A 27,834-nucleotide genomic window follows, 5' to 3' on the forward strand; every position below is an offset into this window, starting at 1 on the left:
GTCTCCGTTCGGCGTTAAGGTTCGAGATCCACGAACCACTTTCCATTTTTAGAAAGTATAACATTAGCTCCCGTTAAATTTAAAGGTTTCAATCAAGACAATTCATCATAAGTATAGCAAACATTATTGTAAACGTATTCTTATTATCCAATCGGAAGCCTGCTTCGGAATAAGATTTAGCTTGTGATGTAAAGAGTGATTGTGTCTCATATTTTAATTTAATATGTTTGCTGCGTTTAGAATGCATTGATAATTTGGGATATCCATCTCCATTGCATAATGTCCAAGTTTATTATTACAACCCTAGAAACCATCAGAAGTTGGTCATATCTATCTCTACACAGTCTAAGCAATGCAAGATTATTGGATAAGACTGCTAATAGTGCACTAAAACCAAAATTGTCCACATTGCCGATGTTAAGGAAAGGAAAGCGCAAAAGCGATGGTTTGCACTATGCACCGACAACGTCTGCTCCAGGAAGTAGCCATCGATAAGTGATACTAAGTCGTTCACCCCGAGGTAGGCTCTCCGACAAACACCCATCAAGACTCTCGACTTCGTCCTCAACGCGTTTCGAAATCCCGTGTGTCCAGGTGTACCTTGCTTCTTCCGTCAAGACAATAACGCTCCGCTCTGGTAGATATACGGCATGGGATTCCGGAGGTATCTCAAACGGTTCTGACGCAGGAGAACAGCCCGAGTCTTGATCGGAGGCTTTCGCGAAATCCATAACGGTCCCACTATGAAGGCTGACACCGATAATCCCATCTCCATAACGCTTTAGCAAGTCAACATGAGGAGTGATCCCTTCGCCGGGTCTGTAGTGATTCAGAATCACTTGTCGAGCTTGACCACTTTCATCGGTTGACGGGAAAAGAAGCGCGTGAACATCCGGAGGAACGACATCTTTCAACAGCTTTTCCAGCGTATCAAGAAGCTCCAGCAGAATGGGAGGTAAGCGGTTGATTGGCTCGCCCTCCAGTTTCGCAGATCTAGCTCGTTCAAAGAGCATGATTTGATTGACGGTTCCATCTTTGAAGTACATTCCCATGCATGCCGTCCACAATCGGTTCGCGATATCAGATGGTATCAATACTGTCGGATCGAGGTACAAGCCAGGTATAGGAGGTGCAGATCGCGATGCTGGATGGTGCTTTTGGACCACATCTTCGATATCCGTAGTGGAACGACTACTCGGAGGCTCATCGAAATCACCATTGCCATCGAATAGGGAGTCATAATCCGAATCGCTGTCAGTGTCATTGGAAGATGAAAGACATGCTTCGCTCAGAGTTAAACCAGAAGGACACGAGGACATATGCGTTGTATCGACTGAATCAGCGTCATCTAATCTCCTTTCCATCGGCGCTGGAAAGTCAGGCAAAGGACAAGTACAATGACAGATTGAAGCGTGTTTACTAGCTCTCGGAAAGGTTTACGGAACCAAGATAGAGGATAACACATCGTAAAAAGACGCATACCGCCCTGCCACCAACATTACTATACCATGATCCCTCTTTGCCAACGATCCCTCTTTGCCAATTTGCATTTACACACAAAACACAACACCTAATACTCTACAAAAATTCATGGGGGTGTGTTTTTACTACTTAAAACACAATATCTCTTTTTTTCTACAAAAAATTTGATAGAGGAATTAAAAACCTGTAAATACTGCTATTTCCACTAGTTGCAAACCTTATAATTAGCAGTTTTAATTTTTATAATCAAGTTAATAAGTTGATATTACTACAAATGTATATGATTTATACACAAGTACTTATAGTATTTTTCTTGAGAGATTTAATAGTGGTTGTAAATTAAAATTAGGTAAAGATTGTTTTGAGAGTGACAAAAGTGACAGATTCCCAGAGCTTGTACTGCGTCTTGCCAGAGCCAAATTTCTGTGACAGAATGTGACAAAGTTGGCAAAGAGGGATCGCATCCCTCTACAGCTCATAAAAAATCGTAAAAATTATTTTGAAAAGATATTGTGCTTTATTATGCTCTGATATACATATATGCAAATTTTCAGATCAAAATATTAAGTGGTTTTGGAGGAATAAAAAATTGGCAAAGAGGGATCATGCATGGTATAGTACGGCAGGCCACCATTTTGATCATGACGTGTACACCATGCAAGGAACGTGGATGCCGTGGGAGGAGATGAAAAGAAACGCGTCGCGACACGTCAACAAGCATCAACAGAGAGATATAAAAGTTCTTTTGAACCTGAGGCTTCAGTAATAAAGAGTAATATCTTCGTCTCTGTCATCATCTTCGTACACACAATTAATTAACCAACTTTATGCAGTAGACTCAGTTTAAGCGGAAGAAACAAAGCCGCCTCCTGGGACTTTGACAGCAGTTCTAAATTGAACGTACTTCTGGTATCTCTCTTGGTATTTTGAAGTTTCTTAAATTCTCCGACTGTCCGACTGTCCGTCCAAGGGAAGCTTGAACTACACCTGGATGTGCTGTTCCGGAATAAAATCCGCCATGCATTTCTTTTCTTTTAATTCATAGGTAGCTCTGTGTAGCTGTTGCTTCCTGCAGTCCATGCTAACACTTCCAATCGATCCCTGTAGTATCAATTACAGACGAGGACAAACCGACTAGCTTCCCGATGAGTTTTAGCATAGACTAAAGGAGAAACTAAATTTAATGGTTTAATGAATGGAATAAAGAACCTGGATTCACCACACTCACCTATACAACCTGACGCTCTTCTTCCGAACATCTCCCGGAGATTGACCTTGAGAATAGAGTGGTCTTGTGATATGTGCTTACCTTAGACCGCAGCCTGAGAAGGAATGGCCACAGCCAATGGAGACAACAATCATACACATTCAATGTCAGTGACACAATATGGATACACTTCACTTGTAATTCGGCACATGTGATAATAGTGACTCGATACCCTCTAATACTCCTAATACAGATGTGCATCCTTCTCCCATGCCAAGCAGCAACAAGTGACAAGTCAAGTTAGTCAACAAAGGCGGGTTGTGATGGATGCGAGTCAGCATTTAGCACCGCCACGCAGCGCAAGGACGAGGTGAAGGACGTCTCCTGGCTTAACTCCTACTTCTGATGCGGTCTTCTCATCTTGCCTATATACAAATACCGCATATACATATGCAGATGAGTAGATGCGTGAAAGGTGTGAACGTTAGGAACTAGAAGTTGGAGAAGAGAGGGAACAAAGGCGCACATTTGTCGACCACCATGGATAAGACGTTGTTGTTGCGGCGGTACACCAGACTGTTCTTCAACTTTCTCCTTTATGCGGCTAACCTACAACGTGAGCCGAGTCGTTTATGAGTAAGGACGGGAATAAGAAACGTTAGCCTTTGTCTCAACAACGCCGAGCATTATGCATATACCTGGTCTTCTTCGTCGATGTCGAGCTCGATCTGGACAGGTCAAGACAATGTCGAAATCAGTGAGTCATCCTATCCCAGTCGAGCTGTATTACGCACCTCTCGCCCTGTCAGAGTCTGCATAGACAAGTAGTCCACGAATTAGCACGTCCACCAAGACGAAACGCGTCAGTTATTTGTTGTCGAAGTACTCACCTTAACCTTGATCCTCATGGTAAGTAATTTATCTTGAGACGAAAGGAAATAACTGTTCGTATAGACGAGCGTGAAAGAGCGTGAGTTGATATCGTGTGAGTGGTTGCAGAAAGAGATGAGTGGACGCCGAGGTTCAGGCTAAGTAAGAATCTATGGGGTCCACAAAGGGATCCCGGCGATTGACGAGTGATAAACTCGATAACGTAATTCGCTATATTTGGGTACCTTGCTAATTAATTATTACACCTTTGACGTCCTTGCGCTTTTACTAGTTTTCACTGTATTTACTCTTGCTTTGTTCAAGCCTTGCGTTGATTCTATTACAACTTTTTCACAGTACTGATACGGTAACATATCTTGACGTATTGCGTCCCTTGTGAAGATAATAACACAGATTTAAACAACAGCTGACGCATTCGAGCGTCAGTAGTAGAATCAGTACTAGTAGATCTAACACGATTCTGTCGCAATATTTCACTTAAATCGAAGAACATTCCCGGGCTTGGCTACTTGAAGCTAGCAATTGATTTTGGCCCACAGAGTACTAGACTTCGAAAGTAATAAAGGGATATTACTTAATTTTGCAGTCAAGGTGGCAATGTACCTCAAAGATGGCAGCTTTAATCGCTTCTCCCTTGAAGGTTTTAGTTGTTATCTTTGTTGACAGGTGTATTATATTCAGTGGTTCGTGTAGTTAGATACTTGAAAACTTCTCATGTCTGTCGTACGCCGTTACTAATGTATACGTGCCAACTCAATTTAACCTATACCCTAGTAGTGAAGGCGGTGCATGGCATATGCTTCTGTTATTATGTGTTGCGTCTGGCTGCTCCTCTGATACTTCATGTTAAGCATTTAGGAGAACATACTGCACCTTATTATGAGCCTGTGCCATTGACAATGACTAGGGAAAGTCGATTAGCAAATCTGAAATTTGCTTCCACGTTGTTGACTGCACGACACATGACGGAAGCAAACTTCACTAATGTCCAAGTGTCCATTCAGAAAGGAGTATTGGGCTCTAATATTTAAGCCGTACGGAGACATTGTTTAGAATTTAGACATATCTGACTATAGCTTGAGAAAAAGTTCTCACCATCTGCTGTACTTTAGGGAGATCTGCGGGATGCATCGACACTTTTCCTGATTGATTGAAGTGATTGAAGTGGGCAAAAGAGCGAAGTTGCACCGGATGGCAAAGTCATAGGCATGAGCCAAGTTTGGACGAGGAGATCGCACGCCACCCTATACCAAATACTTGCTTACTTACGGCGTCGGACGAGAGGTCTGACCGCCACGGTATCGGACGCCCTCGGCACAGTTCTGTCTCTCTCTGTTCTTTGCTTCCATCTTCAACCTCATCGCCTTTGAAGCGATTCACTTGCTTGGTTATTGTTCTGCAATTAGCGAAGGAAGGGTAGCCGAGCAGGTCTCGGGTGGACTGACACGCGGATCGTCTCACAGTCACGCCTGTTTCCTACAATTAGCCAAGGCACACGTTCCACGCGATAGCTTGCTCTCAGGTTCTCATCCCTCTCTTCCTCTCTTCCTCTCTTCGACCGTCGCCCACCTCAGCGGTGACGACGGCCAGCGACATCCATCCATCATCGCCGACCAGATTTCATTTCTTAGGATTTCTTGGTATTCTCTCTTAACTAGACTTGACGCACACCTCATCTTGGACACGCTTCAATCGCAGTCCACCCTAATCTAGGCGGTCACGATGCCGGAATACGTCTATGCCCTGCATGATTTTGTTCCGGAGCACGAGGATGAGATTTCCTTCAGTGCGGGCGACCGCATCGAGGTGATCGAGAAGGATGACATGTACGGCGATGGTTGGTGGCAGGTATGTAGTTCTCTATACCCTACTCCCAATGTCCCGTCTTAAATCAATCTTCTCACACAATTATCTACGGTTTCTCCAGGGCAGAAATTTATTTGGAAAAGTTGGACTATTTCCTCAGAGTTACACTACTTCAGATCCTTCCGTCGTACAGAATCCCGCAGCGCCACAGGCGAACGGACACGATGCAGCAGCCTCTGCAGCCGCTGCCACCACTGCATCGTTGCAGACACTTAATGAAGAACCAGAGGATGCTTCTGCTGCTACCCCTGAAGCCAACAAGAAGGATGAGGGTCAAGGGGTAATGAGAGCAACGCTGACGGATGTCCAGGAAGCCATTGAACAGCTCGGGCGCAATGACCGGGACGGAAACGGCAGCTTTAGTTTCGCGAGCACTCACACCGATACCGACCATGATACTGACACGGATGCCAATTCAAATGCGGATGGGTTGGGAGGCGAATCCTGGCATAAGGGTGCACGCAGTAACCTTGCGGAGAAAGCACGGCAGCAACAGGAGCTCCTAAAGCGAGAACAGGAAGTCTACGAGGCAGAACTGCAGCTGCATGCACCGGTCCTCACGGAGCAGACTTCGGAGCCACCCATTGCGTTTGAGATGAGTGACGAGAGTGAGGACGAGGGAGACGAGGAGCTTGAGCATGGTCCTGCGGCTGGCATGCTTTTCCCGCGCCGTGAGCATGAGCACATCTCAGAGGAGGAAGAGGATGACGCAGTCTCCGCGAGGCAACAACCAAATGATCATCCCGTAACGCCTAGAGCCGTTAGTCATTCACCAAAGCATTCACCTTCACCAAAGCAGAAACCGAGCTCTATCAGCACCCCTGAGAACGGAGACGACTTAGAAGGACATCCACCGGAGACTGCTCGACAGGTCTCATTCCCAACTGAGAATCGATCAGCAAGCGGGTCACCTTCTCGTGGTCTCGCCACTAAGGAACCCCATCTGGAGAACGGTGCCAAAATTAACCAAGTACGCGTAATCCTTATACGTTAATCATGACACTGCTCACCTTTGCTCTTTCATATTGCACAGCCAACAACCAGGGGATCCCCTCGCCCTGCTTCACGGATAATCAGTCAGCCAAAAGGCATGCCACCTCAAGGGCCCTTACCATCGCCACCGTCGTCTCAGAAGGGTTCAGCTGCCAGTCAGGCACCGAAGTATCAGACGTCACCGCCATCTGAATGGACTGTGGATGATGTTGTTGAGTGGGCGAAGAGCAAGGGCTTTGATGATAGTGTGACCGACAAGTTTGTCGGTAAGTCGTATTTGTTTTATTCCGCGATATTGCACTTTTTAACATTATACTTAATGGTAGAGCACGAGATTTCGGGTGATGTGTTACTCGAAATCGACGCCAATGTACTTAAGACTGAGCTAGAAATTCACGCGTTTGGCAAGCGCACACGTATCGCGAAGGAGATTGCGGCGCTCCGGCCACCACCTCCGGAACCGTTGCAGCCTCCTCCGTCAGATTCTCTTATTCATAGCCGTAGTGCATCGCAAAGTGTTTCTTTGCCAGGCTCCACTCACCACTCAACTCGAAGTCCTTTGGGATTCGGAGCCATGCTTAGTCCTGAGAGTCCGCCGCATACTGGTGATCTTGCTGGCACTCCGGCTTTCGGCACGATGCGCCGAGACTCTGACCCAGGTTCATCGTTGCGTGTTAGTGAGACGGACCAGGAGCCCGAGTCGTCGACAGTGAACAATTCAACTGTGAGTAGTTCGACAATGGGACTGGGCATTAGCATGCCTACTGGATCTGGGGAGCGCCTCGAGCTACCGAAAGGGGTATGTTCTATTTTGACTGACTATCTCGTTTAATGAAACCTTTTCAGAAGAACCGACCCGCACATCTTAATCTGTATCCGAGTGACCCAGCACTAAACTCGAAATCGAAGATGGCGAAGTTCTCGCCGAAATCCATTGCGGAAGAGTCCCTCAGAGAGGAACGCAGTGCAATGAGTGATGTACGTGCATTTCACATGTCCTCACATATGCATTGAAATTCATTGGCTTCATGTCCCTTTTAGACGGAATCCCCGCTTGCTCTCGAATCGCGAAGCAAACGCCGTAGAATATTTGGTCGTTCAACAGGTTCAGCGAACTCGGAACAAAAGGAGAACGGAAGCCGTAACTCGAAGGAGCACCAACGTGACATGGGTCCTGCGACGCCGAACTCATTATCAACAAGTATTCCGGGCAGCCCTTCGACGAAACGCGGATCAACGGAGGATGGAAGCGTCAAGTACCCTCAACGCCGTAAACGGTCTGTTGATACTTCAAAACCTTCGGACCGACTCAGCCTGTTCGGTGGTAGTTTGTCATTAACTCGGTCCAGAAAACCAGCACCTCGTGTACAATCGTGAGCAGCTCCTCTCCTTTTCTGTAATGTGTTATCTTAAGTGGCTTCAGATACGCACACGATGACCTGTTAACCGAAAAGCAGTCGCGTAGCTTATCAAGGCTTTACCTTGGCGGTGGGAATCGCAAAGCTAGTGGAAAGTCTCAATTGACGACGGGGTCTGGTAAAGACGATGATGTAGACCCACGAGTACTGCGAAAGCGGACTACTTCCTCCCTTGCGGACATACCATCTGTACCTGGGCTTCCGGGGACATTAAAGGCAGGGCAGAGCGTGCTCGAGCAGATCGGAACCCCAGATCATAACGGATGGATGCGCAAGAAGGGCGAGCATTACAATACGTGGAAACTGCGATACTTTGTATTGAAGGGCCCTCATTTGTATTACTTACGGAGTAACAGCAAAGCGGTGCGTTGTTCAGGTTACACGTACGTGTGGAATGAGGTACTGACGTGTCTTTACAGGAAACGAAGATCAAAGGTTATATTAATATCATCGGCTATAAGGTTATTGTCGATGAGAACATTAATCCTGGAAAATATGGATTCCGCCTCATCCATGAGACTGAGCGGACTCACTACTTCAGCTCGGACGAGTCGATAACTGTCCGTGAATGGATGAAGGCTTTGATGAAAGCGACTATCGGACGAGATTATACCAGTAAGACCATTTCTTCTTGAGTCAAAAACTCGGCTGAATTTAGCTTTGAATAGAACCTGTCATCTCGTCATGTAACATCCCCACGATACCGCTCTCTGTTGCTCAGACCATGAACCCAGCCCCACGGCCACCTTCGCCAACGCAGCGGGCCGCCACGCAAAAGGCATTGCGGCGCGAAAACCCGAATCAGTTGTCAAGTAGGGATGCACGTATTCTCATGGGACTGCCTCAAGCACAAAACGGTACTGTTAATGGTAACGAGAATGGTGGTCCAGTTGACATGCCGCCACGTATTGGTGACGACCTCTTCAATACGCTTGAATCTCTTCCTGAGAACCCTCAGGAGCAAGTTCCTACGCCACGCAGTGGTGCAGCGACCATTAGTGCACCACCTCCGGCCCGACCAAACAGAGAAACCCGGAGGACAAGCGTACCGGCTGTTGATGGTGTAGGCCCTTACCAGTTACTTTCTAACCTGCATCGTATCTAAATATTTCTTTCCTCTTTCTTTTCATGCTTTAATGATCTACGTTGGTTATGTATCCGTTGCTGCCAAATTTATAGCCAAGTGCGCCGGTAGACTTGATACGATGGGCAAATAGCTATCTACCTCCGAACCTCCAAGTGCAAGAGAACAGTGGACAGGTCTATAGTAAGGACGCGCGGTTTATGCGACCGTATGAAGCAGAACTCTAACCACTCTTCTTCCTTTCCTTACTTTTCCCAGGTGGTCTAGCTCTCTATCGACTCGCGGAGGGTATCAAAGGGAAGCCATCGGATCCGCCGGTCCCCGATTCTGCGTTCCCATCTGGGCCGAATGACGACCGACTTGACGGGCTCTTTAAGCTGTTTGACTTGTTCCTTGATAATGACATTCGCATGGGGAATGTGAGTATTAATGATGTGAGACAGGGGAGGACGGATAAGATCGTGCAGTTGCTGCGGTCGTTACGTGCGTGGGAGGAGAAGAGGAAGGCTGTTGCGCGGTCGATTGGGAGGAGTGCGGTGTCTGCTGGGCCGTTCATGGCTATGGAGCCTGCTGGCACTTCGATATCTGGCGCTTTGCATGCTTGGTAAAATTGAGTGTATAGATTCATACTACTTTTCCTTTCTTCTTCATGTTTGTGCTTCGTTTCTGGATCCCATGCTTTGCACGTTCTTTTTGTTTTTATGTAGTCATTCTCGTGTGTTCATCCGCGTCACCCTCCACCCCCTCTTCTAGCTTTTCATTCATGGACACGTTGCTGCCTTAATAAACGTTTCTTCTTTTTCCTAAGTTCATTTCACTTTCCGTAATTGTAATGTTTCATGTTATTTGAATTATTTTTGCACTTCTTTTACTTCTTTTACGTGCGATTGATTGATTGATTCTTTATTTCTTCAGCTGTCTTGCCTCTTATTTGTTTCGCCTTTTTGTTTTGGCAATGTGTATTTACCATGACATATACATGCATTCCATCATCTTGCCACTTGGACTTGGAAGAATCGTGATTAGTTGTTTACTTTGCGTGGTTATCCCGACTTGTATACAATGAGGTATCTATTCTCTTCGGATGTTGAAGTGATATGCCACAGCACTTTTTTTGCAACGTCTAACAATACAATATACTTACATTTTAGGTTTTATAATCAAATCTGAGGACTTTATATATGACACAATATGCCTAATATGTGTGTATTAATAATAAATTCAAATGCATTTTAACGCATGTTTTGGTGACATGCTGTAACTGATTTCCTGAATGAGTTCTGTTTCAGCAAGATAATTGATGTCCAGATATGGGAACGTCGATCTCCCTGCCCAAATTTTGAAAATTGTGATACTGATTACTACTGCTTGACTTTCTACCCTACTCCATGTCTTCATCACTATTGAAGGTTGAACAAGCTCTCCTAATCGGACAATGGGATGGTTCAATCAAAGAGTCCGACTCCTCTATCTACAAGCTTGCTCACCAGACAACAAACGGGGAGTTCAAAGCTGTGCTGACTTCGGGGTCTGCGAGATCTTTGCTTAGAATCCGCCTCTCTGGAGCCGAACTTTGGGATAACTCGATTGAAAGTTGGTTCGAGTTACACGACTTGGAAGAGCTATCTGTTGAAGAGAATGAACTGTTACGTCTCATAATCGGGATCGCATGCTTGCATTCTTTCATCCAAGTCAACTGGACTGGGCCAGATCTAGACATCACACCATCGGATATTCTGTTCAACAAGACAATACAGACAAACATTTCAAATGATGGCAATTCTAAAGACTCATCCGCTCCTGGATACGAAGAACGGTTAAACAGGAAAGCTATAGGAGAACTAGCATATGGTGGGGAGCCAGCGTATCATCTAGCGCAATCAACTGGGTTTTTCCGACTTGCACAGATACTATTCGACTATTCCTTCTCTGTATGCCGGTCGGGGGCGTGGTGGAGACTTCGCGCAGCACGCATACATCAGCATATTCTAGACGAGCCTGTTCCTGTTCCTCCGGGCTTGACGGACCCGCTGGAACAACTTTATTCGGATGTTGCATCGGAGAGAGATCTCGCGGGGCGGTTGGCACTGGAATGTGGGCTTTTGGCGAATATAGTTGGGAAGGAGAAGTATGCGAAGGAGTGTTTTGTAAGAGCGGCGAGGTATACGGGATTGGAGTATGAGTTGACGGGCGCGTTGGGTAAGAGGACGAAATTCCAACAGACGGAGGTCAGTCAGCTTGTATTGCTAGCGGAAAGCCGTACGAGGTCCAATGAAGAAGAGAAATCCAGAGCCGATCTTAGGAAGCGGGATGATACTGGCGAATTGGATATTGATGAGCGTAGGGCTAGCGGGAAGACGCGGCTTACCGTAAATTCGGAAAATGGAGAGACGGACGCGTCCGAGTTCGCTGCAGTCGCTTTACCAGAGACTCTTGCACTAAACGACGATACGCTTCTTGAACAAACCGTGTTTACGTCTTCTTCCGTCGGCGCACCAGGTTCGAGACTTGGCCACCTAGATCCATCTGCACAACCGCCTCTACATCCCCTCGACCAATGTATCCTCTTGTCATTATGTCTCAACGTGAAAAACACTTCGCCCGCACATGGGTTGACTCAAGAACAAATGAAACCGTACGTCGCGCGAGTAATTTCGCATCCGCGGAATTGGTCTGTCCATACCATGGCACTGCTCCTGCGATCCCGTCTCGAAGCGGAGCGGACGCGTACCGTCGAGCGCTCCGTGCTCCAGCTTCAAGCGCTTGTGGACCAGATGCCTAGCGCAGATTCGCCACTTTCAGAACGCCTGCTGTACATTCATTCCCTCCCAATGCCAAGTAAATGGGAATTGGAAGGCGAATTGGCTATGCGGTTCCTCAGTCTTGGCGTCGTACGTTCTGCGCTCGAGATTTTCGAAAGACTTGAGATGTGGGAAGAAGCAGTGAAGTGTTGGCAAACTCTGGAAAAGTCTGCTACTGGTATCGAGATTGTACGCGACCTCCTGGAAGGACGAAAGGAAGAGTCAGAGACAGTCATACAACGCAGCAAAGCCACCAATGAACGGCGACGGCCCGCCCTTGATGTAGCGCGTGAGGCAAAGTTATGGTGTTTACTAGGGGATCTAGAGCCTCAGAACGCGGTAGAACACTACAGCCGCGCCTGGGAGGTCTCAAGGGAGAAGTCCGGCCGTGCAATGCGCTCGTTGGGCGGATACTACTTCTCACATGGAGAGTTTGCGAAGGCCATTGAGTGCTTACGAAAGGGCGCCGCAATTAATCCTCTACTGTCTCGCCCGTGGTTCATCTTAGGCTGTGCGTGCGTCCGTGAGGAGAGATGGGAGGAGGCAAGAGACGCGTTTTCGCGCTGTGTTTCGATTGACGATGAGGATGGCGAGAGTTGGAACAACCTTGCAAGCGTTTATCTGCGGATGGGTTCAACTACCGGCACCGTTGATAAAGCGGACAAAGAAAGTGAGGATCGTGCAGAAGAGGTAAAGTAATCAACGCTTTATGATGAAATTCGCACTCCTTTGAGCAAAAATTGACCGCGTTAAATCATGTTTCACAGTCTACAATTAAACAAGAGTGGGAACCACATGATTCCATTCCCCTGGCGAACAAACTCCTCGCGTTCCGCGCCCTCAAGACCGGTCTGAAGCATAGCTATGATAATTGGCGCATGTGGACGAATTACATGATCGTAGCGATGGACGTCGGTGAATTCGCAGAAGCGGCTCGAGCGCAGGCGCGTGTTGTAGAAGAGCGAGCAGCTAAAGTTGGAGCTGATGCTGTAGACGAAGATGTCCTTGACCGACTTGTCGACGCTGTCATCCGTGCCCCAGAGCAAGTAGAATCCGACACACCTGTTACCCTTGATGAACCCACAGTTGTGGTCCCGGGCTCAATAGGTGCAAGTAGATCTCCGAATGAAGGTGAGGGCCTCCGACCTCGGGTGCTTGACCTTTTTGAGCGAGTTATCCTTCCTCGAGTCTCCTCGCAACGTATGTACCGGGCATATGCCCGCCTCGTTGCGTCACAGGGGCGCTGGTCGGACGCAGTCAAATATTACCTGGATTCATATCGATTAAGCTCAGCAGCCATGATGGAAAAGGGCGGCGAGGCTGATAAGACAAAATGGCTTGATGCAGTCAGGGATGTAGAGGAGATCGTCGACGTCCTACGCAATTTCGGTCCCCGGGCCGAAGATGAGGAAGGGAGGAAAAGAACGGAGGAAAACACAGAATCATCAGAAGTAGACGGTGTGATGACTCGACCTGGCAAGTGGAAAATGCAGGCACGGAGTATTATCCGCACCTTCATGGCACGCACGCGAGATGCATTCGAAGATGATCCAGATTGGTCGAAGCTAGTGGAGCTGCTTGAAGAGTTGAAGCAATAGAGTTGGGTGGAAAGATATCGCGTGCTCGTTGCGAAGAACGCGGGAGAGCAAGGTTCGAGGGACTGATAAAATTTGGTCATAGGGACTATGGACTGAGGTCAGAAAGGAGATCCGCGCGTGGAATTCCGTGCCGGCCCTGTGAGACGGCGCCAGGGTTCCCAGATGGGGGGCTAGGAGGTCGAGAGGATTGGATGACTTCCCATGGTGGTTCAACACGTGTAGATGCGGATGGCCATATAAATGTCATTTGTACTCATAGCACCAAGAGACATTGAGACATCAGCAGACTTTGTTGCACAGAGTCCGCGGCTCAACTGGAGCTCGGGCGAGAAGTAGAGAACAGGGTCTCGTAATTGAGGCGAATAGGTGAGATAAAGAGAAGAATAGATATTGGATTCGTAACGTGTTGGCAGAAGGGTATACTTTGTAATAGTGGCGGCGGCGCATCCAACGTGAATCACGTCACTTTCGTTACCAAAATTGTAGTCGTTTCGCGGCAAGGTTAAGCGTAAGAGTCGTCAGGATCTCGGTCACAATGCTCAGGCAGGTATATGATATCGTGATTTGAGCGTCGTGTTCAGAGTTTGGCGGAGCCTTCTCCCAAACGGCATAAACATTGAGAGCATCACAGAGCTGATAGGAGAATTAATGGTTTTCGGGAACACAAGTCGCGATACGGGTGACACAAACCTCCATTCTCTCAGAAGAAACAGACTTCCATTTGAACTCTTTCCCACCCTGAGCATTAAAGTAACGCGAGCTGCAACGATCGATGAGAGAGGTGCGAGTCCGGAACGGAATACTCCACGTACTTGCTTCCTTCTTTCTTCTTCCGAAGATAATATGACATGGCGACTCGTTCACCGTTCCCGTACGCTACCTGACCAGGCGAGTTGAAAGGTCCGAAATATAAGAATGCACTCCGAGGACCCATGACTTGCGTATGTTGGGCAGCCCAATCATCATGTCGAGTCAACTGCACAACAACGTTTGGCACTTGTACGACCTTTCAAAACATCAGATACTGTCCGATCGACGGCAATGAGATTGGAGGTCCCTTACTTTGGACCTGAGAGGTTCCATTGAAAGTGAATAAACACCCATTATCTAACTTCTGTAGATGAAAATACTAGGGCCACTCACGTCGTGAACGCGGTTTGTTCGTCTGAATCCTCGAACTGGTAATTGAAGGGATCGGTCCCATACTGGAGCAAAACATACTGTGTAGAGGTCGCCATTAGGAGTTACAAGTCAGATAGGAAGACAGGCTTGGTGGGGTGTTTCAACTTCGTTCATAGGTCGTTCTTAAGTATTTCTCTCAACTTCGGGATACATCCGCCGAGAACGGTATTGGGCTTCGGTCACCACTGCCACATGAAAGCCATGTGGCTTTCCACGCGGCAGTCCTTTCGGGACGAGACGAATTTGGCATCAAACATTCCCGCATATTAAAAACTTCATATTTTCGGATTCGAGCTCGTGGGCGGAAGAAGCGGAACATGGAAAGCGCCAATCGCTCACGAAGAAAGCCAATAGTCGGTTCCCAAAACCTACCGATTACGATCAGGTCCCGGATGCAGGAAAGAACAGTTATGCGGCAAAGTTGGAAGAAAGTTTCACTTCTAACGTTCAGTACAGCGAAATTGAAAAATGCGGGCCTTTGATGATCAAGTAGAAGAATGTTGCCTTGCTCAGACATGTATGTCAGGGCTGCCAAATACAGATGATATTCCGCTCGATCGTATCTTTGGCGCCAAGAATCAGGGACAGCAGTGCTAAATAGGTTCTGCAAAACGTGCGTTTATTGCGGCCGAAACGAACATTGAAACCGAGGACCCCATCTCTTCAGTCGTATACTTCATTAGAGATGACTTCGTCAGCTGATTTTGTTGTGATCGGGATAAGCGGGAAGATAGCTACCATGTACAATTCCTGTAAAATTGGAAGTCAGTTTCAAGCGATAATATCGGACCAAAGAAGCCCCCAGGGCGCGATGAAAGAGGGGTGCATGATCATCTGAAGCAAACACGACGTACCATAGAAGAGAGTCCAGACTAACACGAAGGAGAAGACGTTATCCTGCCCAGGGTTCGCTAACTCCCTAACGCCACCGGGAATGTACTTTGCTGGCCGTCCCTTGCAGTTGACGACATACATGCAAGCGGCGGTAAGCAGTGTCGAAGCCGCAAAGAAGGCGAAACCCAGCCAGTTCTCCAACCCCAAAATCCCGGCAACCGCGCCCGCAAAGCACGAGGACAGGAACTTGATAGAGTTAAGAGCACTGTTATGCACAACGTTTGGAGGGTAGATGAGGCGCGTTGAGTCGTCCTTCACCGACGACATGGTGGTCTTGTGGTCGTCGTTGGTGTCAGAGGTGGCAAAATCAAGAGCACGTGCTGGCGACGCGTTAATTGACGCGTCATCCACGTGATTAATAACTAATTCTGGATAAAAGGATACACAACACAACTGTGTTTCAAGCCCTAATGCCTCTCCATGATTGGCCCACTCACTCAGAATGTCACTAGAATGCATCAATGTCATACAGCACATGAGTACCGTTTTCTGTCCCATTTATTAAGGATCAAACCTAAGCGAGTCCTTTCTGTAGAATCGACGATCCTGATCGAGCCCCTTACGTGAGTTACGTTAATACCTCACAAGATGAAATCGTCGTATAATGGAAACATACATGCCATGTTATAAAACATTTAATCGATTATAAGCGAGGGTCCTTCCTGTCATGTCTTCTGTGCTTCTGATAAACCTAGTTAAATAGAGTCTCCGCATGCCCTTACTAAGTTACTATGAGTCACATAGATTCCAGACCACATGTAAAGTGCGTGCGAGAAGGTTAATTTCCTATTTGAGTACGATAATAGTCGTTGCTTCAGTGCCAGACGTAATAAAAAGCATTGAGGTCGTGAGTCCACTCTGTGCTGCTCTCAATAGCGTTTCGTAGTTAAGATGACTCTAAAATTCATCAAAGGACGTTCTATCGTGTCTACTTCTGACTAGCTTAGGTGGACCTACACATTTCGGGGACCTGAAGCTTACTTAGCGACAGAACGAGAAGCTCACAGTATCAACACCATGACAAGATGTGAGGTACCTCATAACTTACGTTTCATAACGATATGAACAGGTTGTGAAAGTTACTTGAGGAATTTGCGTAACAGATACGTATTCTGGCCAGTGAATACCGATTCTATCCACAAGGGACAGGTCGCATCGAGTTTGCTCAGTGAGTCATTCAGATCTCTCAAAGGTCGAGGAATGGCAGCATTACTACCAAATGAAGAGAACTCCAAGAAAAGAGAATGTTGTACCCAACCGATCGGACTTCAACATTAATAAAGAATAAACTTCGATCTGTACCCACAGTCATTGTCTAAGAAGCAGGAAATCCTGAGATGCGCATGATAATCCAAACGCCCGGCTTCACGATCTTCGGTTTCCATGCTGCCGCAAGGCTTAAACCGAGATTGAACAGGTAATTGCTCTGATTGCCGCAACAGGAGATCTGCTACCAGCGGTAGAATAATCGTTAGATTGAAAGGGAAAAAGAATCATGGAGGAACATGAAGGCAACTGGTAAAGAAAAGGTCAAACAGATTAGTTACGTGACGTGACGTAAAACCAGTTTCCCTGTCACAGATCGTGTGACCTAAGCAAGGCATTTTTAGACGCTGATCGTCTTAATCATCTGCATTGTTCCATTCCAAAGCACTATTCTCTCCTCTCCACGCTTGAGTCCGTAACTCCTGACAATCTTGCGAACATGTCAAACAGAACTTTAGGCAAGTCGGCTCCGCAAATGAACGGATTGACTACAATCCAAGTCCTGACGTCGCCATGCATTGAAAAAAGTTTTCGTCACTGGAAACGCGAACAAACTCAAAGAAGTTCGTGCAATCCTGTCTGATACTTCAGATGGTTCCGCTCCAATCAATTTAGAGTCGAAAGACTTCAACAGTGAGCAGCATGCATAGCTCCAGCACAAAATTCTGCCTGTCTCATAGGTCTTCGTTTTGTGATTGAAATTATTATGCTAGTCCCTGAATTACAGGGAACAACTCAAGACGTAGCTCGCGAGAAGTGTAGACGAGCCGCGGAGTTGGTAACTTCTTTCATCCACATGGTGCTCTAACAGCGCCTGACTTAATCTCTCTTGAACCGTTCGGAAGGTGGGTGGTCCGTGTATCACCGAGGATGTGGCGTTATGTTTCAAAGCTATGAATGACCTTCCTGGACCTTACATCAAACACTTTCTTAAAGCTCTCGGACCAGGAGGTGCGTTCTTAGCTTGTCATTTCAACCTATGGTAAATCATAAATTGTCTAACACGAATCATTTATCTATCTATATTATATTTTGATTTGATCTGCAGGCTTGAGTACTCTCCTCGAAGGATTCCCAACAAACGATGCATACGCAATATGTACTTTCGCATATAGCGCCGGTCCTGGAACGGAACCTATACTTTTTGAGGGGAAGACACAGGGCAAGATTGTTTCACCGCGTGGGCCCCAGGATTTTGGATGGGATTGTGCGTTTGAAGCTGAAGGGACAGGGAAAACGTACGTATTCGTCTTTTCGCATTCGTATGTTCGATTTTTTGATGGTCGAATACCGATAACGTTTTAGGTATGCGGAGATGCGCTCAGATGAGAAGAACAAGATATCGCATCGATCCCGTGCACTCGCGCTGTTGAGAGCGTACCTGAAAGATCTGCCCTTGGAGGCAGACATTCAGGGACATTCACACGCGGAGGCAACGTTGGCATAAGTTGCCCCCTATCCCAGTGCCAGACTAGCAAAAGATGTTTTAAGAAGAAATTAAATGTAGACATAGAAGTAATATTTGTAACTCACTGTAGATTGGAGGAAATGACTAAACTCATTCGATCGTTCGAGCCTCGAGTCAAAGTAACATATGATGCTACAATGTGTCAATATGATGAATTTGCTATAGTGCTACAAATGATTCAATAATTAGGATAGACAGACAGGATGATAATGAAACACTTAGACGTTTCCTAAAGTCAGAAGGCTTAGAAAATAACGGTACATAGTCAAGCTTGCACAGCCACACAGATCACTGAGTAAAGAAGTGGAGAATATTGTAGGAAGTCTTTTTTATACTGATCACTCAAATTCTTGTTGACTGCTTACATAAGAATAGTTATGGCACAAAATACAGGGAATGTGCGGATGAGATAAGTCCATTTAGGACTGGTATGTGTTCACTCGTAACACGCAAAACTTGCTGTACCCTTTACCAATGCATCACCAGCAAAACCAAACTCCTTAACTGTTACTTTCGATAAATTATCATAGTCGTATATATTCAAATGGTGAACATATCACAATACATATGACTAAAGATACAATTATTAAGCAAGCTAGATAAGTATGAAACGCCCAATCAATTCCAACAGACAGAACACCTGCAGATAGTCGCAGGTAGTTCGGTTCAATCAGGCATCCAGATGCTTGAATGCATTGCCAGAGACTGCAAGTATGGGTGGACAGATAGACCTATTGATCACCCAAATTTCGCTTCACTGCCCGGATTATAGATTGGCCATGCTCCGAAACCCCAACCGAAGCAACAAACAGGAGGATAACTATCACCGGCTCTAGTCTCCAATCAGCCCGGAGACTTCTGTAGTTGCAGCTCGTAGTGATTCGGAGGTCGATGAAAGCTACAATTTACAGCAGGCAGGGCTGGATTGATGGAAGTAGTGTGCGTGATAAAACGAAATTGGGTATAGCAGCGTCTCGTGTCGTAAAATTTTGAAAATTTAGTATTAGGTCTCTCGCATACAACCTCCGGGTAATAAATAACGGAAACGGTCTGCGTTTCGGATGACATAATCCGGGATATGTACTGCCGAGCGAGATCTGAAGTTTCTGGTTAGGTCTGGAGAAAATCGAGAATGAGAAGAGAAGAATACCACTCACGGTTGTAGATACATCTGGCTCAACAGATCGGCATACTGTATGAAAACAAAACAATGAATGAGTGGGAGAAAAAGAAGTATGGACTTGGGAATCGCTTACGCTATATGCTTCCGGAAGCATACCGAAAATATCTTCGCCTTTGCAGATCACCTCTTGTATCCGACGCTCATCCAGAAGCCGCTCGTTCCCTCCAATTCGGTCTGAATGGGAGAATCCCCGCATTTTCAGGATGTATTCTGGTATTGTACGGAAACAAAATGAGCAGTGCCAGCCTGCGTCGGCGAGCGCGACGTTCGTGGACATAGAATGCCGATAGTATGTGCTATCGTCGAAACGATGCACGGAAGCACGCCAAGAAGACATGCCAATGTACCATTCGAAGCTATAGAGGTAGTTCCGAAGCAGTAAATGGATCCGATTTCCGAAGTCGCAGGCCTTTAGGAGTGCTAGCGTATGCCAAGAAGGTATCTCGTCAATGTCAGACATGACCACTAATGTCTGCGTGGATGATGGCAGAGAGCTGATATAGGCACGAAGTTGTCGAGACATGATGTTCCGAGTGTGAGCTTCAACGTCCCAAGCAGTCCGGCCGTCTCGAAGTTCATAACCTGGAAGGCTATATACCAATGTTTTAGGCGAGTTCTTCGAGAGACAATGAACGGACGACTTACAAATGGTACTCGATCTTATGCTCAAAAGCTGCAAACCGCTCCCGATTATTCGCGAAATACATCTCCTTTGGCAGGCCAGTGAACGTCGCGTTGCTTTCGACGATGAAGAAACGGTCGACGATTCGGTCAAGCTCGTGCAGGCGTATCTCGAGCAGGTCGACTTCGCTGCTCATAAGCACAGCATCCAATACCCGTACGTCTTCACCTTCAGGCCTGTGGTTCCAGCCATGCAGCTGGCAGGCGTGGTCATCCATGCTCATACCATCGGCATAGAAATGTGGCAACACATCGTGCGGTCCGTCAGGACGATCCCATAGGGGGCGTGTTGCATAGGAAAGGGCGTTTCTGATCTGATAATTGAACTCCGCCAATAGTAAGCCGAAAGAAATAATGAGAAGTAAGGATAGAATGAGGAGAAACTTTCGCCGTGGCATGGGGGGAAGAGGCGGAAAGGCCAAGGGCAACAACGAGACGGCATCTCGTTCACTGCATTTGCGGTCATAGATGGCATCACATAAGCATCAATTCTATTCTTTGGCCATAGGGTCTCGTCCAGATCCGATGTCAACGACCTTGAAACCCCGACATCAGACCTTGTTTGTATTTCAAGAAAAAGGTGTCTCGAATTTTGGACATTCCCTCAAACAAAAAAATCATTATCAATGCCACACTTGAGAGTACATCGTGCCTGAAGTCCCCTTATCTTTTCATACCTTGCTAATGAGGCGGTACGATCCACCTAAGCCAAGACTTTGCTTCAAACTCAGAGTTTAAAATTAGTAAAATGCAAAAAAAGAATAGATGCGTATTACATAATTTATCGGAGTTGAAAGCGTGTCGCGCATTAAGCGAGGCGCGTCTCTTCGCGCTCTGGCGCCTGCAACGACAATGGTGCGCAGACCGGACACGGAGTCCGACAAGTCATCGCAAAGCATAGTTGAAGGACGCTCTAAATCGAGGAAGCAGAACGGCGGAGCCGATGGATATGATGAAGACGTTGGTGATAATCAGAGCGACGAGAAAGAAGAGGACGAATTGGAGGACGATGAGGAATTGGTGAATGGCGCGCGAGAGGATGCGGAGGACGAACTTGACGAGAATGATGAGGATGAAGAAGATGCTGCCGGCACACCGAAGGGCAGGAAACGCGCTCGTGTAAATGGCGAAGGCGACTCTCATATACTTAAAGAGGAGCAAATGAGAATAAGGCGACGTCCCACCATTCTCGCCCGGGATAAAGATGGGTGAGCTACACGACGTCATTAATAGAACAAATAACTAATAAGCTTACATAGTTACGTCCCTGGCTCAATCCAACGCGTCAAACTGCATAACTTCCTTACATATGACGACGTCGAATTCCGTCCGGGTCCGTATCTTAACATGGTCCTTGGACCCAATGGGACTGGCAAATCATCGATCGCTTGTGCTCTTTGTCTTGGGCTCAACTGGCCTCCAAGTGTGGGTACAACTTTACTCTTCCCCCGACATGAATAGGACTGACTATTTGTTCAGGTACTGGGCCGGGCATCGAAGCTTGGAAGTTTCGTCAAGTTAGGCAAATCCGATGGTTTCATCGAGATAGAGCTGAAAGGCCCAATCGGAGAGCATAATCTCGTAATACGTCGCAATTTAACTTCTGGGATGACATCCCAGCAGGCTTTCACGCTGAACGGGACCCAAACTCCTGGAAAGGAGATCAGTGCGCGTGTTGAGGGCTTAGGTATCCAGATCAACAACTTATGGTAGTATCTTTGCTCTAGAGCATTGGCTATTACTAATCTAATTGACACAGTTCCTTCTTGCCGCAAGACAAAGTGGCTGAATTCGCGCAGATGTCACCGCAGCAATTATTGCGTGCGACTCAGAAGGCTGCAGGCGACGGACAATTGCTCAAATGGCACGACTCCTTGATTGAATTGGGGCAAGAACTCAAAGATGTATCCTCGGTATGTCAGGTTTAAATAATACGATAATATTTATGCTAAGTGACCTCTCAGAAATGCGCGATTGAACGTAGAGAAGTCGAAACTCTGGAGCAGCGGAACGCAACCCTAGAAAGAGAGGTGTCAGCGTATAAGAATCGTCGAAGGATTGAGAGGGAAATCGAATTATTGGAGCTCATCCTTCCTTTCAAAGAGTACCTCAATGCAAGGAATGACTACGATACTCTGAAGAAGAGGCGAGCGGAGCTGCATGAAAAGGCTCTCAACCTGAAGAAAAGGAGCCAGCCTGTACATGACTATAAAGGGTGAGTAGGAGTGATCGATTTCAAGTGGTTCAGCTATGCTCACGTCTAAATTAGCAAACTCGCAAAGAACAAAGAGAAGGCCGATGCAGAAAGGGAGGGGTGTAGGACTAAAGCAAAGAAAAAGTTTGAAGCCCAAAAGCCTCTCTGGAAGAAGAGCGAAGATCTCGTATGCCTTTGCTTGAAACCTCGCCTAAGTACACCATCGCTGACTTTGTCTCGTAGTCAGCCGAAAGTGACAAGATAGCTGATGATCTCACTGCCTTAAAGAATCAAGAGAAGAAACGTCGAACTGCCATTCAGACTCTGAAGAACGATATTCATAAGCTAGAGCATGAAATCGCTCATCCTCCCGAGACAGAGGACATGGAGACAATCAATGCTGACTTTGTTCGCATTTTATCTATGCCGCATTTTAGAAGACTTATTTATCCTTTGAATAGAGGGCAAATCAGCAAGAACTCAATACGGCTGAAATGGAGAAACATGAGATGGAGGGTGAGATTCGACCCTTCGTAGACGAGTCTGCACAGCAGGATATTGCCGTAAGAAGAGCAACGGAAGCGTGGGTTTCTAATTGATCACGTCTATCTGTAGGCTTGCTAATCGCACAATTGCAGGCTTCTGAGGTTAGACAGTGCATCTCATCGGAAACTCGAAGCATTTCGAAACTGGGATCGCGCTGCCGGAGACGTCGTTGCTTGGCTACGACAGAACAAGCATCAGTTCAAGAAGGAAGTCATTGAGCCAGCAGCGCTTTCTGTTGATGTCAAGGATGGAAGATATGCTTCTGCCGTGGAGTCTGCTTTTAGTGCCATGCAGCTGAAGGTACGCCTGTCCCATGCGACCGTATGATTGGAACGAGAAGTTGAAAATGGCTTTTAAAGACGTTCGTCTTCCTTTGTGACGAAGACCACAGGAAATTCAACCGCTTGATCATCGACACGAACGAGGGCATGGGTAGGCGATGCAAGGTTGCCACTTGGTATAGGCCCGAAAGACAGGAAACTGTGGTGCCACCACCCATGTCTCGAGAAGAGGTTTGCGTCTCATTGCTTCATATCTTCGAAATATGCGCTCAACATTCTTGCATATAGCTTAAACAGCAAGGCTTCGACGCATACGGCCTCGACCTGGTGACATATCCGGAAGGCATGCGCTGGTTCCTCTTGGATGAAATCAAGCTACATCGTTTTGTGCGTCTCCTCTAATATCGTCTCATACAAAGGTTTGACGACATTCCTTTAGGCGATCGGATTGAATAGTTCAAGAATAGATATGCAAAGCGCCATGGAAATGGTGACTCGTAACCTACCAAACGGCAGACCTGGATCTGGCAGCTTCGTCATAGGCAACGTGCTTTCCATGGTATCGCGATCGCGATACGGTCAACGGAAACCGTTCAATAACACGCGTGACATCCAACCTGCGAAGTCCTTCAGGAGTGCACCCGGTATACATTCCAAATCTACTTATTTCACGTCATGAAAATTGACTTCGACTGTATTGCAGTTGATCAAGAGAGAAAGCGAGCTATAGAAGTGCAAATCAGGGAAGCGCAAACATTGAAGGAGGAAGCTGAGAGTAAAATTTCGGAGCTCAACCAGAAGATCAAGGACAAGGACACTCGTGTCCAAGCCATTCTTTCAGAGAAGATGGAAATCGAGAAACGGAGAAAAGCGGTTCTTGATATACAGCGTAGGCTGCAGACGATGAAGCTCAGGCTTGGTTAGTTTCCTAACTTAAATTTTCGGAAGCCCCTTCGGTTTATGAACATTTTTACAAAGATGATAAACGCAGAGCATTGCAAAAAGAAGAAAACGCGCCTTCGCTTGAAGAGAAGCGAGCAACCTTGCGCAAGAAAGGCTTTGACTATGCCAAACAACGATTAACTATCGCAAGGCAGTTGAAGGCACGTTCTGGCCTCGATTCCCATCAGTACCTTGCTGACATTGTTTTGTCCTCTAGGAACTCACTATGTCGTCATTGGAAGACAGCCACACGGCAGCACTTGCCGGACTTCGATTCTTGCAGATTGGTGCAAACATCGATGCGTTGGAACAGTTGATCAAGACGCATGATACCCAGTACGAAAAGGCAATGCAAGATTACAATACGAGTAAGTCCACTGAACACATCCGAGCAACCGGTTCATTAAAGCGGTATTTGTCTGTAGTTGATCAGGAGTATAATGAAATGAAGGCTATCACAAAGGCTAAACTCATGGCTAGCAAAAAGAAACTTGAGGAAATCGATGACGAGCTCCGACAGACGTTCATGGAGAAGGACGAGGTATGTATAGATCCGGCACTTTGTAACTCGGCTGACCAATGTCTTTCGTGTTATCGCATAGAGCGGCGAAGTCCAACGAATGAGTGTTGAAGACATTGAACAAGACCTTGCCAATCTGAGAGCACAGCTCGAACTCAACCTAGCGACGAACGCTGGAGTCATCGAGACGTACGAAAGGCGACAGCGCGAGGTCCGCCTAACTCTTCTTGACTGCGACTATTCCACTAATATTGGACTTACTAGATCGAACAAAGGACCCGCATTCTTGAGAACAAAGAGAAGAGGAGGTCAGATCTAGAGCGTAAGCTTCAAAAGACGAGGGGGAAGTGGTTACCTGCACTCCAGGAGCTCGTCAATAACATCAACGAGAAATTCTCTGCTGCTTTTGACCGTGCGTTAAGCCTTCTCCGGGACATCCCTTTCTGTGTCGTTTACTCATGTTTTGCATCTGAATGAAGGTGTCAACTGTGCCGGAGAAATTAGGATTGCCGAACATCCTGATGACTACACGCAATGGGCGATTGATATTCTCGTCAAGTTCCGAAACAGTGAGAACTTGCAACTTTTGACTGGACAGAGGCAATCTGGGGGAGTGAGTGCATTACCTGTTGTGGAGATTATTGAGTCGAAGGCTGAGAACTATTCTCTGTTTAGGAACGAGCGCTTACGACGATCATGTATCTCATGAGTCTTACGGAACTCGCACGAGCGCCATTCTCGTTGGTAGACGAGATCAACCAGGTCTGTTGTTCCGTTCTGTGCAATTGTCATATTCTAACGAGTTATAATAGGGAATGGATGCACAATACGAACGCGCCGTACACAACTCACTCGTCGAAGTGACATGTCAACCCGATAGCGGACAATACTTCCTTATCACTCCAAAGTTGCTGACAGACCTCAAGTACCATGAGCGCATGAAGGTGTTATGCGTGAGCAACGGCGAGTGGTTGCCAGACGAACAACTCGATGGGAACATGATGCGCATGATTGATTCGTTCGTCGCGCATCGTGATCGTGTACGTGCCCGATAGGACTGGTCGACGTATTTGTTGGCAAAGTGTAATTTTCTGTGATTTGGAAGTATATATTTTGAGAATGGTTTACCTTCTGGGCTGCTACTCTTCATTTGCATTTAGATCATCCATTTTGATGGTGATTAGTATAGTATTATATTAATATCATAAACTATCGATGATAGCTCCTAACTCTTTCCGTCGTTTCCTCGCAGCTGCAATGCAGTTGAGCATACTGTCTTGAACACTAGACGTACTCGCTCCTGCTTGCTGTACAGACACCAATTCGTCTTTTTCATCTATAATGACGGTGTAAGAAGTATTAAGAAGAGGTTCTTCGAATGAAGATGGATCAGCGAGTATGTGTGTTCTAACAGAATCAAGGATATCAGTGTAAGTACTTGTATATGCAGTGTGTGAAGCTGCGCTGAGTGGTATGAAACGTACGAGTCGAAGATCCCAAATGAGATAGCAAGTGGAGTTCGCAAAATTTGTAAAGCAGTCTTTTCTTTTCGTGAACAAGTCGTTCGGCCTGTTTCTTCATCGAAAGTAGCTTTGGGTAGTCGGGCTGAAACAATTTTATCGTGAATTGTCAATCTGAATAACATTAAGTGTACGCACTGTTCTTGAGGGCAGCGATCATAGCAAGTAACGCAGCATCGAAGACGTTCCCGTCGAAATTGATACACGTCGCGTCGACGTAAAGAACCCAAACGGCCTTTCGAGGGTGTATACATAAGGATGGTAACGAAACTGTTTCGGAACTGCATAAAGAAAAGTTGTATGTTAAACTAGTGAGAAATTTATGAGACTGACGATGAGGTACATACGAGATTAACGCGTCGTATAGTCGCTCGGAAAGCACTTGTGCTTCGTCGGCTGGTGGACCGGGCTTGAATTTTGGAGAACAGATCGCTGGGAGGTCGAGATTCGGAACTATTACGACAATACAATATGTTTTAGCTTACAGGCAAGCGGAGGGAGAAACTACGGTAACGTACCGATGAACCCGAGCTCTGGACTATCCAACTCAGGCTCAGCAATCTCAGCTTTGACACCGCAGACAATCGTTGTGTCCCCGAGACGAACGAGTGAAGAGCCGTCTGCAGTCGATATCGAGCCTATCGTTCAAACCAAAGACGAAAGAATAATAATTTCAGGCTTATTCTTAGCTTAATCTCCTTTATTCTAGGTCTTTGCTTGAAGAATAGGTACCTACCTACATTGACACTGACATCGCGAAAGTCGGCTACTTCGCGCCCGTCGGGACGGAACCCTTCGTTGAGGAATCGTTCGAGATATGTACGTGGATGGAGACGTCGAAAAGTCTCTGCTTGGAGTTCAGTATCCACGGATTGAGGCTGGGGCGTTGTAGTAGCACTTGCGGACGGAGCGAAGGAGGTGGACATCGTGGACGCGAAGAGAGACGCGTCTCAAGATTCGGTGAGACATAGCACTCAGATTGGTAGAGACATTGGCCATTCTGATGATAAGACACCAAGCTGAAAGTGTGATTGAACGCCGTGGCATTACCATCCAGGATTTGGAGACTATTTATAATGTCACACATACTGTAAATCTACTTGCCACTCTCATCACCAAAAAAAAGGAGACACGCAAAAAAAACAGGCACAAAGAGGGCGAGCTTGAGTCACATCACATGACACTCATCACGTCACCCCACGCATACACTCACTGCTGCAAGCAGGTTCTTCTGCGCCCACCATGCTCGACGGGCGCAAGTTAAAAGTCGGCGTCCTAGGCGCGACGGGAACAGTCGGCCAGCGCTTCATCTCTCTCCTCGGGAACCATCCATTCTTCGTCGTACACGCTCTAGGCGCCTCTGCATGCTCAGTAGGCAAGCCCTACAACCAAGCATGTAACTGGAAGCTATCCTCCCCGATCCCAGGATATGTCAAGGGGATCGTGGTGAATGAGTGTGTGCCATGGCATTTTATGGAGTGTGTGGTGGTTGTGTTCCCTCATAACCTCATATCTGTGTCATAAACAAATGAAATTTATAGTATAAAAAGGAGTGGATTGTTTGCTCTTAGTAATAAACTCAGTCAAAATACACACAAACAGAACTTTAATTATACACCATACTATACACTGATCCTATCTTACTAGCACCCTGTACTGATGTGAATATTCTGTGTCCACTATAATCATCCAACAAAACAATAAGGTTGAGAGGTTCATCTGACCCAAACCAATCCAACACTCCAGTTTTAATTTCGTAAGGAGCTATCTGGACAGTTGCTTGAATGAGCACTGTACGATGTTCTGCGACTGGGGCT

General features: G+C 46.6%; 11 protein-coding genes across 11 annotated transcripts in view; 5 read left to right on the forward strand and 6 right to left on the reverse strand.

The window, feature by feature from the left end:
- Window positions 1-452: 452 nt before the first annotated feature.
- FOMMEDRAFT_90383 (uncharacterized protein) lies at window positions 453-1,319 on the reverse strand (the record flags this gene model as incomplete). Its single annotated transcript, XM_007268909.1, has 2 exons — window positions 453-679; window positions 758-1,319. The coding sequence occupies 2 exons, from the start codon at window positions 1,317-1,319 to the stop codon at window positions 453-455; spliced, it is 789 nt and encodes a 262-aa protein (XP_007268971.1).
- Window positions 1,320-2,829: 1,510 nt separating this feature from the next.
- On the reverse strand, window positions 2,830-3,704 carry FOMMEDRAFT_169761 (ubiquitin). The gene is made up of 5 exons (XM_007268910.1): window positions 3,580-3,704; window positions 3,484-3,501; window positions 3,388-3,417; window positions 3,216-3,298; window positions 2,830-3,114 (listed from the first exon to the last, which is right to left on the reverse strand). The coding sequence occupies exons 1-5, from the start codon at window positions 3,595-3,597 to the stop codon at window positions 3,024-3,026; spliced, it is 240 nt and encodes a 79-aa protein (XP_007268972.1). The 5' UTR covers window positions 3,598-3,704; the 3' UTR covers window positions 2,830-3,023.
- A 1,247-nt stretch (window positions 3,705-4,951) lies between these two features.
- On the forward strand, window positions 4,952-9,934 carry FOMMEDRAFT_126825 (uncharacterized protein). The gene is made up of 11 exons (XM_007268911.1): window positions 4,952-5,428; window positions 5,508-6,416; window positions 6,480-6,705; window positions 6,766-7,238; window positions 7,286-7,417; window positions 7,481-7,812; window positions 7,863-8,220; window positions 8,277-8,472; window positions 8,526-8,920; window positions 9,037-9,124; window positions 9,200-9,934. The coding sequence occupies exons 1-11, from the start codon at window positions 5,303-5,305 to the stop codon at window positions 9,547-9,549; spliced, it is 3,585 nt and encodes a 1,194-aa protein (XP_007268973.1). The 5' UTR covers window positions 4,952-5,302; the 3' UTR covers window positions 9,550-9,934.
- A 395-nt stretch (window positions 9,935-10,329) lies between these two features.
- On the forward strand, window positions 10,330-13,340 carry FOMMEDRAFT_148119 (TPR-like protein; the record flags this gene model as incomplete). The annotated part of the gene is made up of 2 exons (XM_007268912.1): window positions 10,330-12,432; window positions 12,510-13,340. 2 exons carry the CDS (start codon window positions 10,330-10,332, stop codon window positions 13,338-13,340), a joined length of 2,934 nt encoding a protein of 977 aa, XP_007268974.1.
- Window positions 13,341-13,811: 471 nt separating this feature from the next.
- Window positions 13,812-14,578, reverse strand: FOMMEDRAFT_89899 (uncharacterized protein; the record flags this gene model as incomplete). The annotated part of the gene is made up of 5 exons (XM_007268913.1): window positions 13,812-13,973; window positions 14,031-14,100; window positions 14,153-14,346; window positions 14,403-14,409; window positions 14,484-14,578. The coding sequence occupies 5 exons, from the start codon at window positions 14,576-14,578 to the stop codon at window positions 13,812-13,814; spliced, it is 528 nt and encodes a 175-aa protein (XP_007268975.1).
- Window positions 14,579-14,883: 305 nt separating this feature from the next.
- FOMMEDRAFT_142240 (uncharacterized protein) lies at window positions 14,884-15,702 on the reverse strand. The gene is made up of 3 exons (XM_007268914.1): window positions 15,377-15,702; window positions 15,261-15,272; window positions 14,884-15,196 (listed from the first exon to the last, which is right to left on the reverse strand). Exons 1-3 carry the CDS (start codon window positions 15,681-15,683, stop codon window positions 15,186-15,188), a joined length of 330 nt encoding a protein of 109 aa, XP_007268976.1. The 5' UTR covers window positions 15,684-15,702; the 3' UTR covers window positions 14,884-15,185.
- A 1,413-nt stretch (window positions 15,703-17,115) lies between these two features.
- On the forward strand, window positions 17,116-18,220 carry FOMMEDRAFT_126837 (Maf/Ham1). Its single transcript, XM_007268915.1, has 6 exons — window positions 17,116-17,140; window positions 17,211-17,315; window positions 17,396-17,460; window positions 17,528-17,633; window positions 17,731-17,920; window positions 17,988-18,220. Exons 1-6 carry the CDS (start codon window positions 17,122-17,124, stop codon window positions 18,127-18,129), a joined length of 627 nt encoding a protein of 208 aa, XP_007268977.1. The 5' UTR covers window positions 17,116-17,121; the 3' UTR covers window positions 18,130-18,220.
- Window positions 18,221-18,983: 763 nt separating this feature from the next.
- Window positions 18,984-20,412, reverse strand: FOMMEDRAFT_111729 (glycosyltransferase family 17 protein; the record flags this gene model as incomplete). Its single annotated transcript, XM_007268916.1, has 4 exons — window positions 18,984-19,247; window positions 19,308-19,342; window positions 19,407-19,923; window positions 19,979-20,412. 4 exons carry the CDS (start codon window positions 20,410-20,412, stop codon window positions 19,154-19,156), a joined length of 1,080 nt encoding a protein of 359 aa, XP_007268978.1. The 3' UTR covers window positions 18,984-19,153.
- A 460-nt stretch (window positions 20,413-20,872) lies between these two features.
- On the forward strand, window positions 20,873-25,620 carry FOMMEDRAFT_126843 (P-loop containing nucleoside triphosphate hydrolase protein). Its single transcript, XM_007268917.1, has 21 exons — window positions 20,873-21,222; window positions 21,274-21,439; window positions 21,494-21,723; window positions 21,774-21,927; window positions 21,979-22,229; window positions 22,284-22,395; window positions 22,452-22,616; window positions 22,670-22,791; window positions 22,847-23,054; window positions 23,114-23,266; window positions 23,324-23,422; window positions 23,475-23,679; window positions 23,739-23,954; window positions 24,014-24,138; window positions 24,195-24,345; window positions 24,403-24,518; window positions 24,580-24,708; window positions 24,762-24,909; window positions 24,977-25,110; window positions 25,173-25,259; window positions 25,310-25,620. Exons 1-21 carry the CDS (start codon window positions 21,176-21,178, stop codon window positions 25,550-25,552), a joined length of 3,261 nt encoding a protein of 1,086 aa, XP_007268979.1. The 5' UTR covers window positions 20,873-21,175; the 3' UTR covers window positions 25,553-25,620.
- A 79-nt stretch (window positions 25,621-25,699) lies between these two features.
- Window positions 25,700-26,943, reverse strand: FOMMEDRAFT_88508 (uncharacterized protein; the record flags this gene model as incomplete). Its single annotated transcript, XM_007268918.1, has 6 exons — window positions 25,700-25,904; window positions 25,982-26,102; window positions 26,156-26,298; window positions 26,365-26,470; window positions 26,536-26,655; window positions 26,754-26,943. The coding sequence occupies 6 exons, from the start codon at window positions 26,941-26,943 to the stop codon at window positions 25,700-25,702; spliced, it is 885 nt and encodes a 294-aa protein (XP_007268980.1).
- Window positions 26,944-27,020: 77 nt separating this feature from the next.
- The window catches only part of FOMMEDRAFT_89545 (aspartate-semialdehyde dehydrogenase), a gene marked incomplete at both ends in the record, with an annotated part of 4,148 nt that continues 3,334 nt past the window's right edge, over window positions 27,021-27,834 (forward strand). The window contains one exon of the mRNA XM_007268919.1: window positions 27,021-27,107. Within this exon, the coding sequence (XP_007268981.1) occupies window positions 27,021-27,107 (87 nt within the window). The remainder of the gene's footprint in view (window positions 27,108-27,834) is intronic.

This window comes from Fomitiporia mediterranea (assembly GCF_000271605.1).
Source record: "Fomitiporia mediterranea MF3/22 unplaced genomic scaffold FOMMEscaffold_8, whole genome shotgun sequence".
NCBI lineage: Eukaryota > Fungi > Basidiomycota > Agaricomycetes > Hymenochaetales > Hymenochaetaceae > Fomitiporia > Fomitiporia mediterranea.

What these genes read in the sequence shown, in the direction of transcription:
- FOMMEDRAFT_169761 (XM_007268910.1), bottom strand. An exon ending in ACATCGACGAAGAAGACCAG is followed by an intron (nt 3,299 to 3,387) that starts GTATATGCATAA and finishes CTCACGTTGTAG; the next exon opens with GTTAGCCGCATAAAGGAGAA. An exon ending in ATCCATGGTGGTCGACAAAT is followed by an intron (nt 3,115 to 3,215) that starts GTGCGCCTTTGT and finishes ATTTGTATATAG; the next exon opens with GCAAGATGAGAAGACCGCAT.
- FOMMEDRAFT_126825 (XM_007268911.1), top strand. Translation starts at nt 5,303, where the DNA reads ATGCCGGAATACGTCTATGCCCTGCATGATTTTGTTCCGGAGCACGAG. An exon ending in ACGGCGATGGTTGGTGGCAG is followed by an intron (nt 5,429 to 5,507) that starts GTATGTAGTTCT and finishes CGGTTTCTCCAG; the next exon opens with GGCAGAAATTTATTTGGAAA. An exon ending in GAACAGTGGACAGGTCTATA is followed by an intron (nt 9,125 to 9,199) that starts GTAAGGACGCGC and finishes TACTTTTCCCAG; the next exon opens with GTGGTCTAGCTCTCTATCGA.
- FOMMEDRAFT_126837 (XM_007268915.1), top strand. An exon ending in AGAGTCGAAAGACTTCAACA is followed by an intron (nt 17,316 to 17,395) that starts GTGAGCAGCATG and finishes TTATTATGCTAG; the next exon opens with TCCCTGAATTACAGGGAACA. An exon ending in TAAAGCTCTCGGACCAGGAG is followed by an intron (nt 17,634 to 17,730) that starts GTGCGTTCTTAG and finishes TTTGATCTGCAG; the next exon opens with GCTTGAGTACTCTCCTCGAA.
- FOMMEDRAFT_142240 (XM_007268914.1), bottom strand. Translation starts at nt 15,683, where the DNA reads ATGTCGTCGGTGAAGGACGACTCAACGCGCCTCATCTACCCTCCAAAC.
- FOMMEDRAFT_126843 (XM_007268917.1), top strand. Translation starts at nt 21,176, where the DNA reads ATGAGAATAAGGCGACGTCCCACCATTCTCGCCCGGGATAAAGATGG. An exon ending in CGTTCATGGAGAAGGACGAG is followed by an intron (nt 24,519 to 24,579) that starts GTATGTATAGAT and finishes GTTATCGCATAG; the next exon opens with AGCGGCGAAGTCCAACGAAT. An exon ending in ACGAAAGGCGACAGCGCGAG is followed by an intron (nt 24,709 to 24,761) that starts GTCCGCCTAACT and finishes TGGACTTACTAG; the next exon opens with ATCGAACAAAGGACCCGCAT.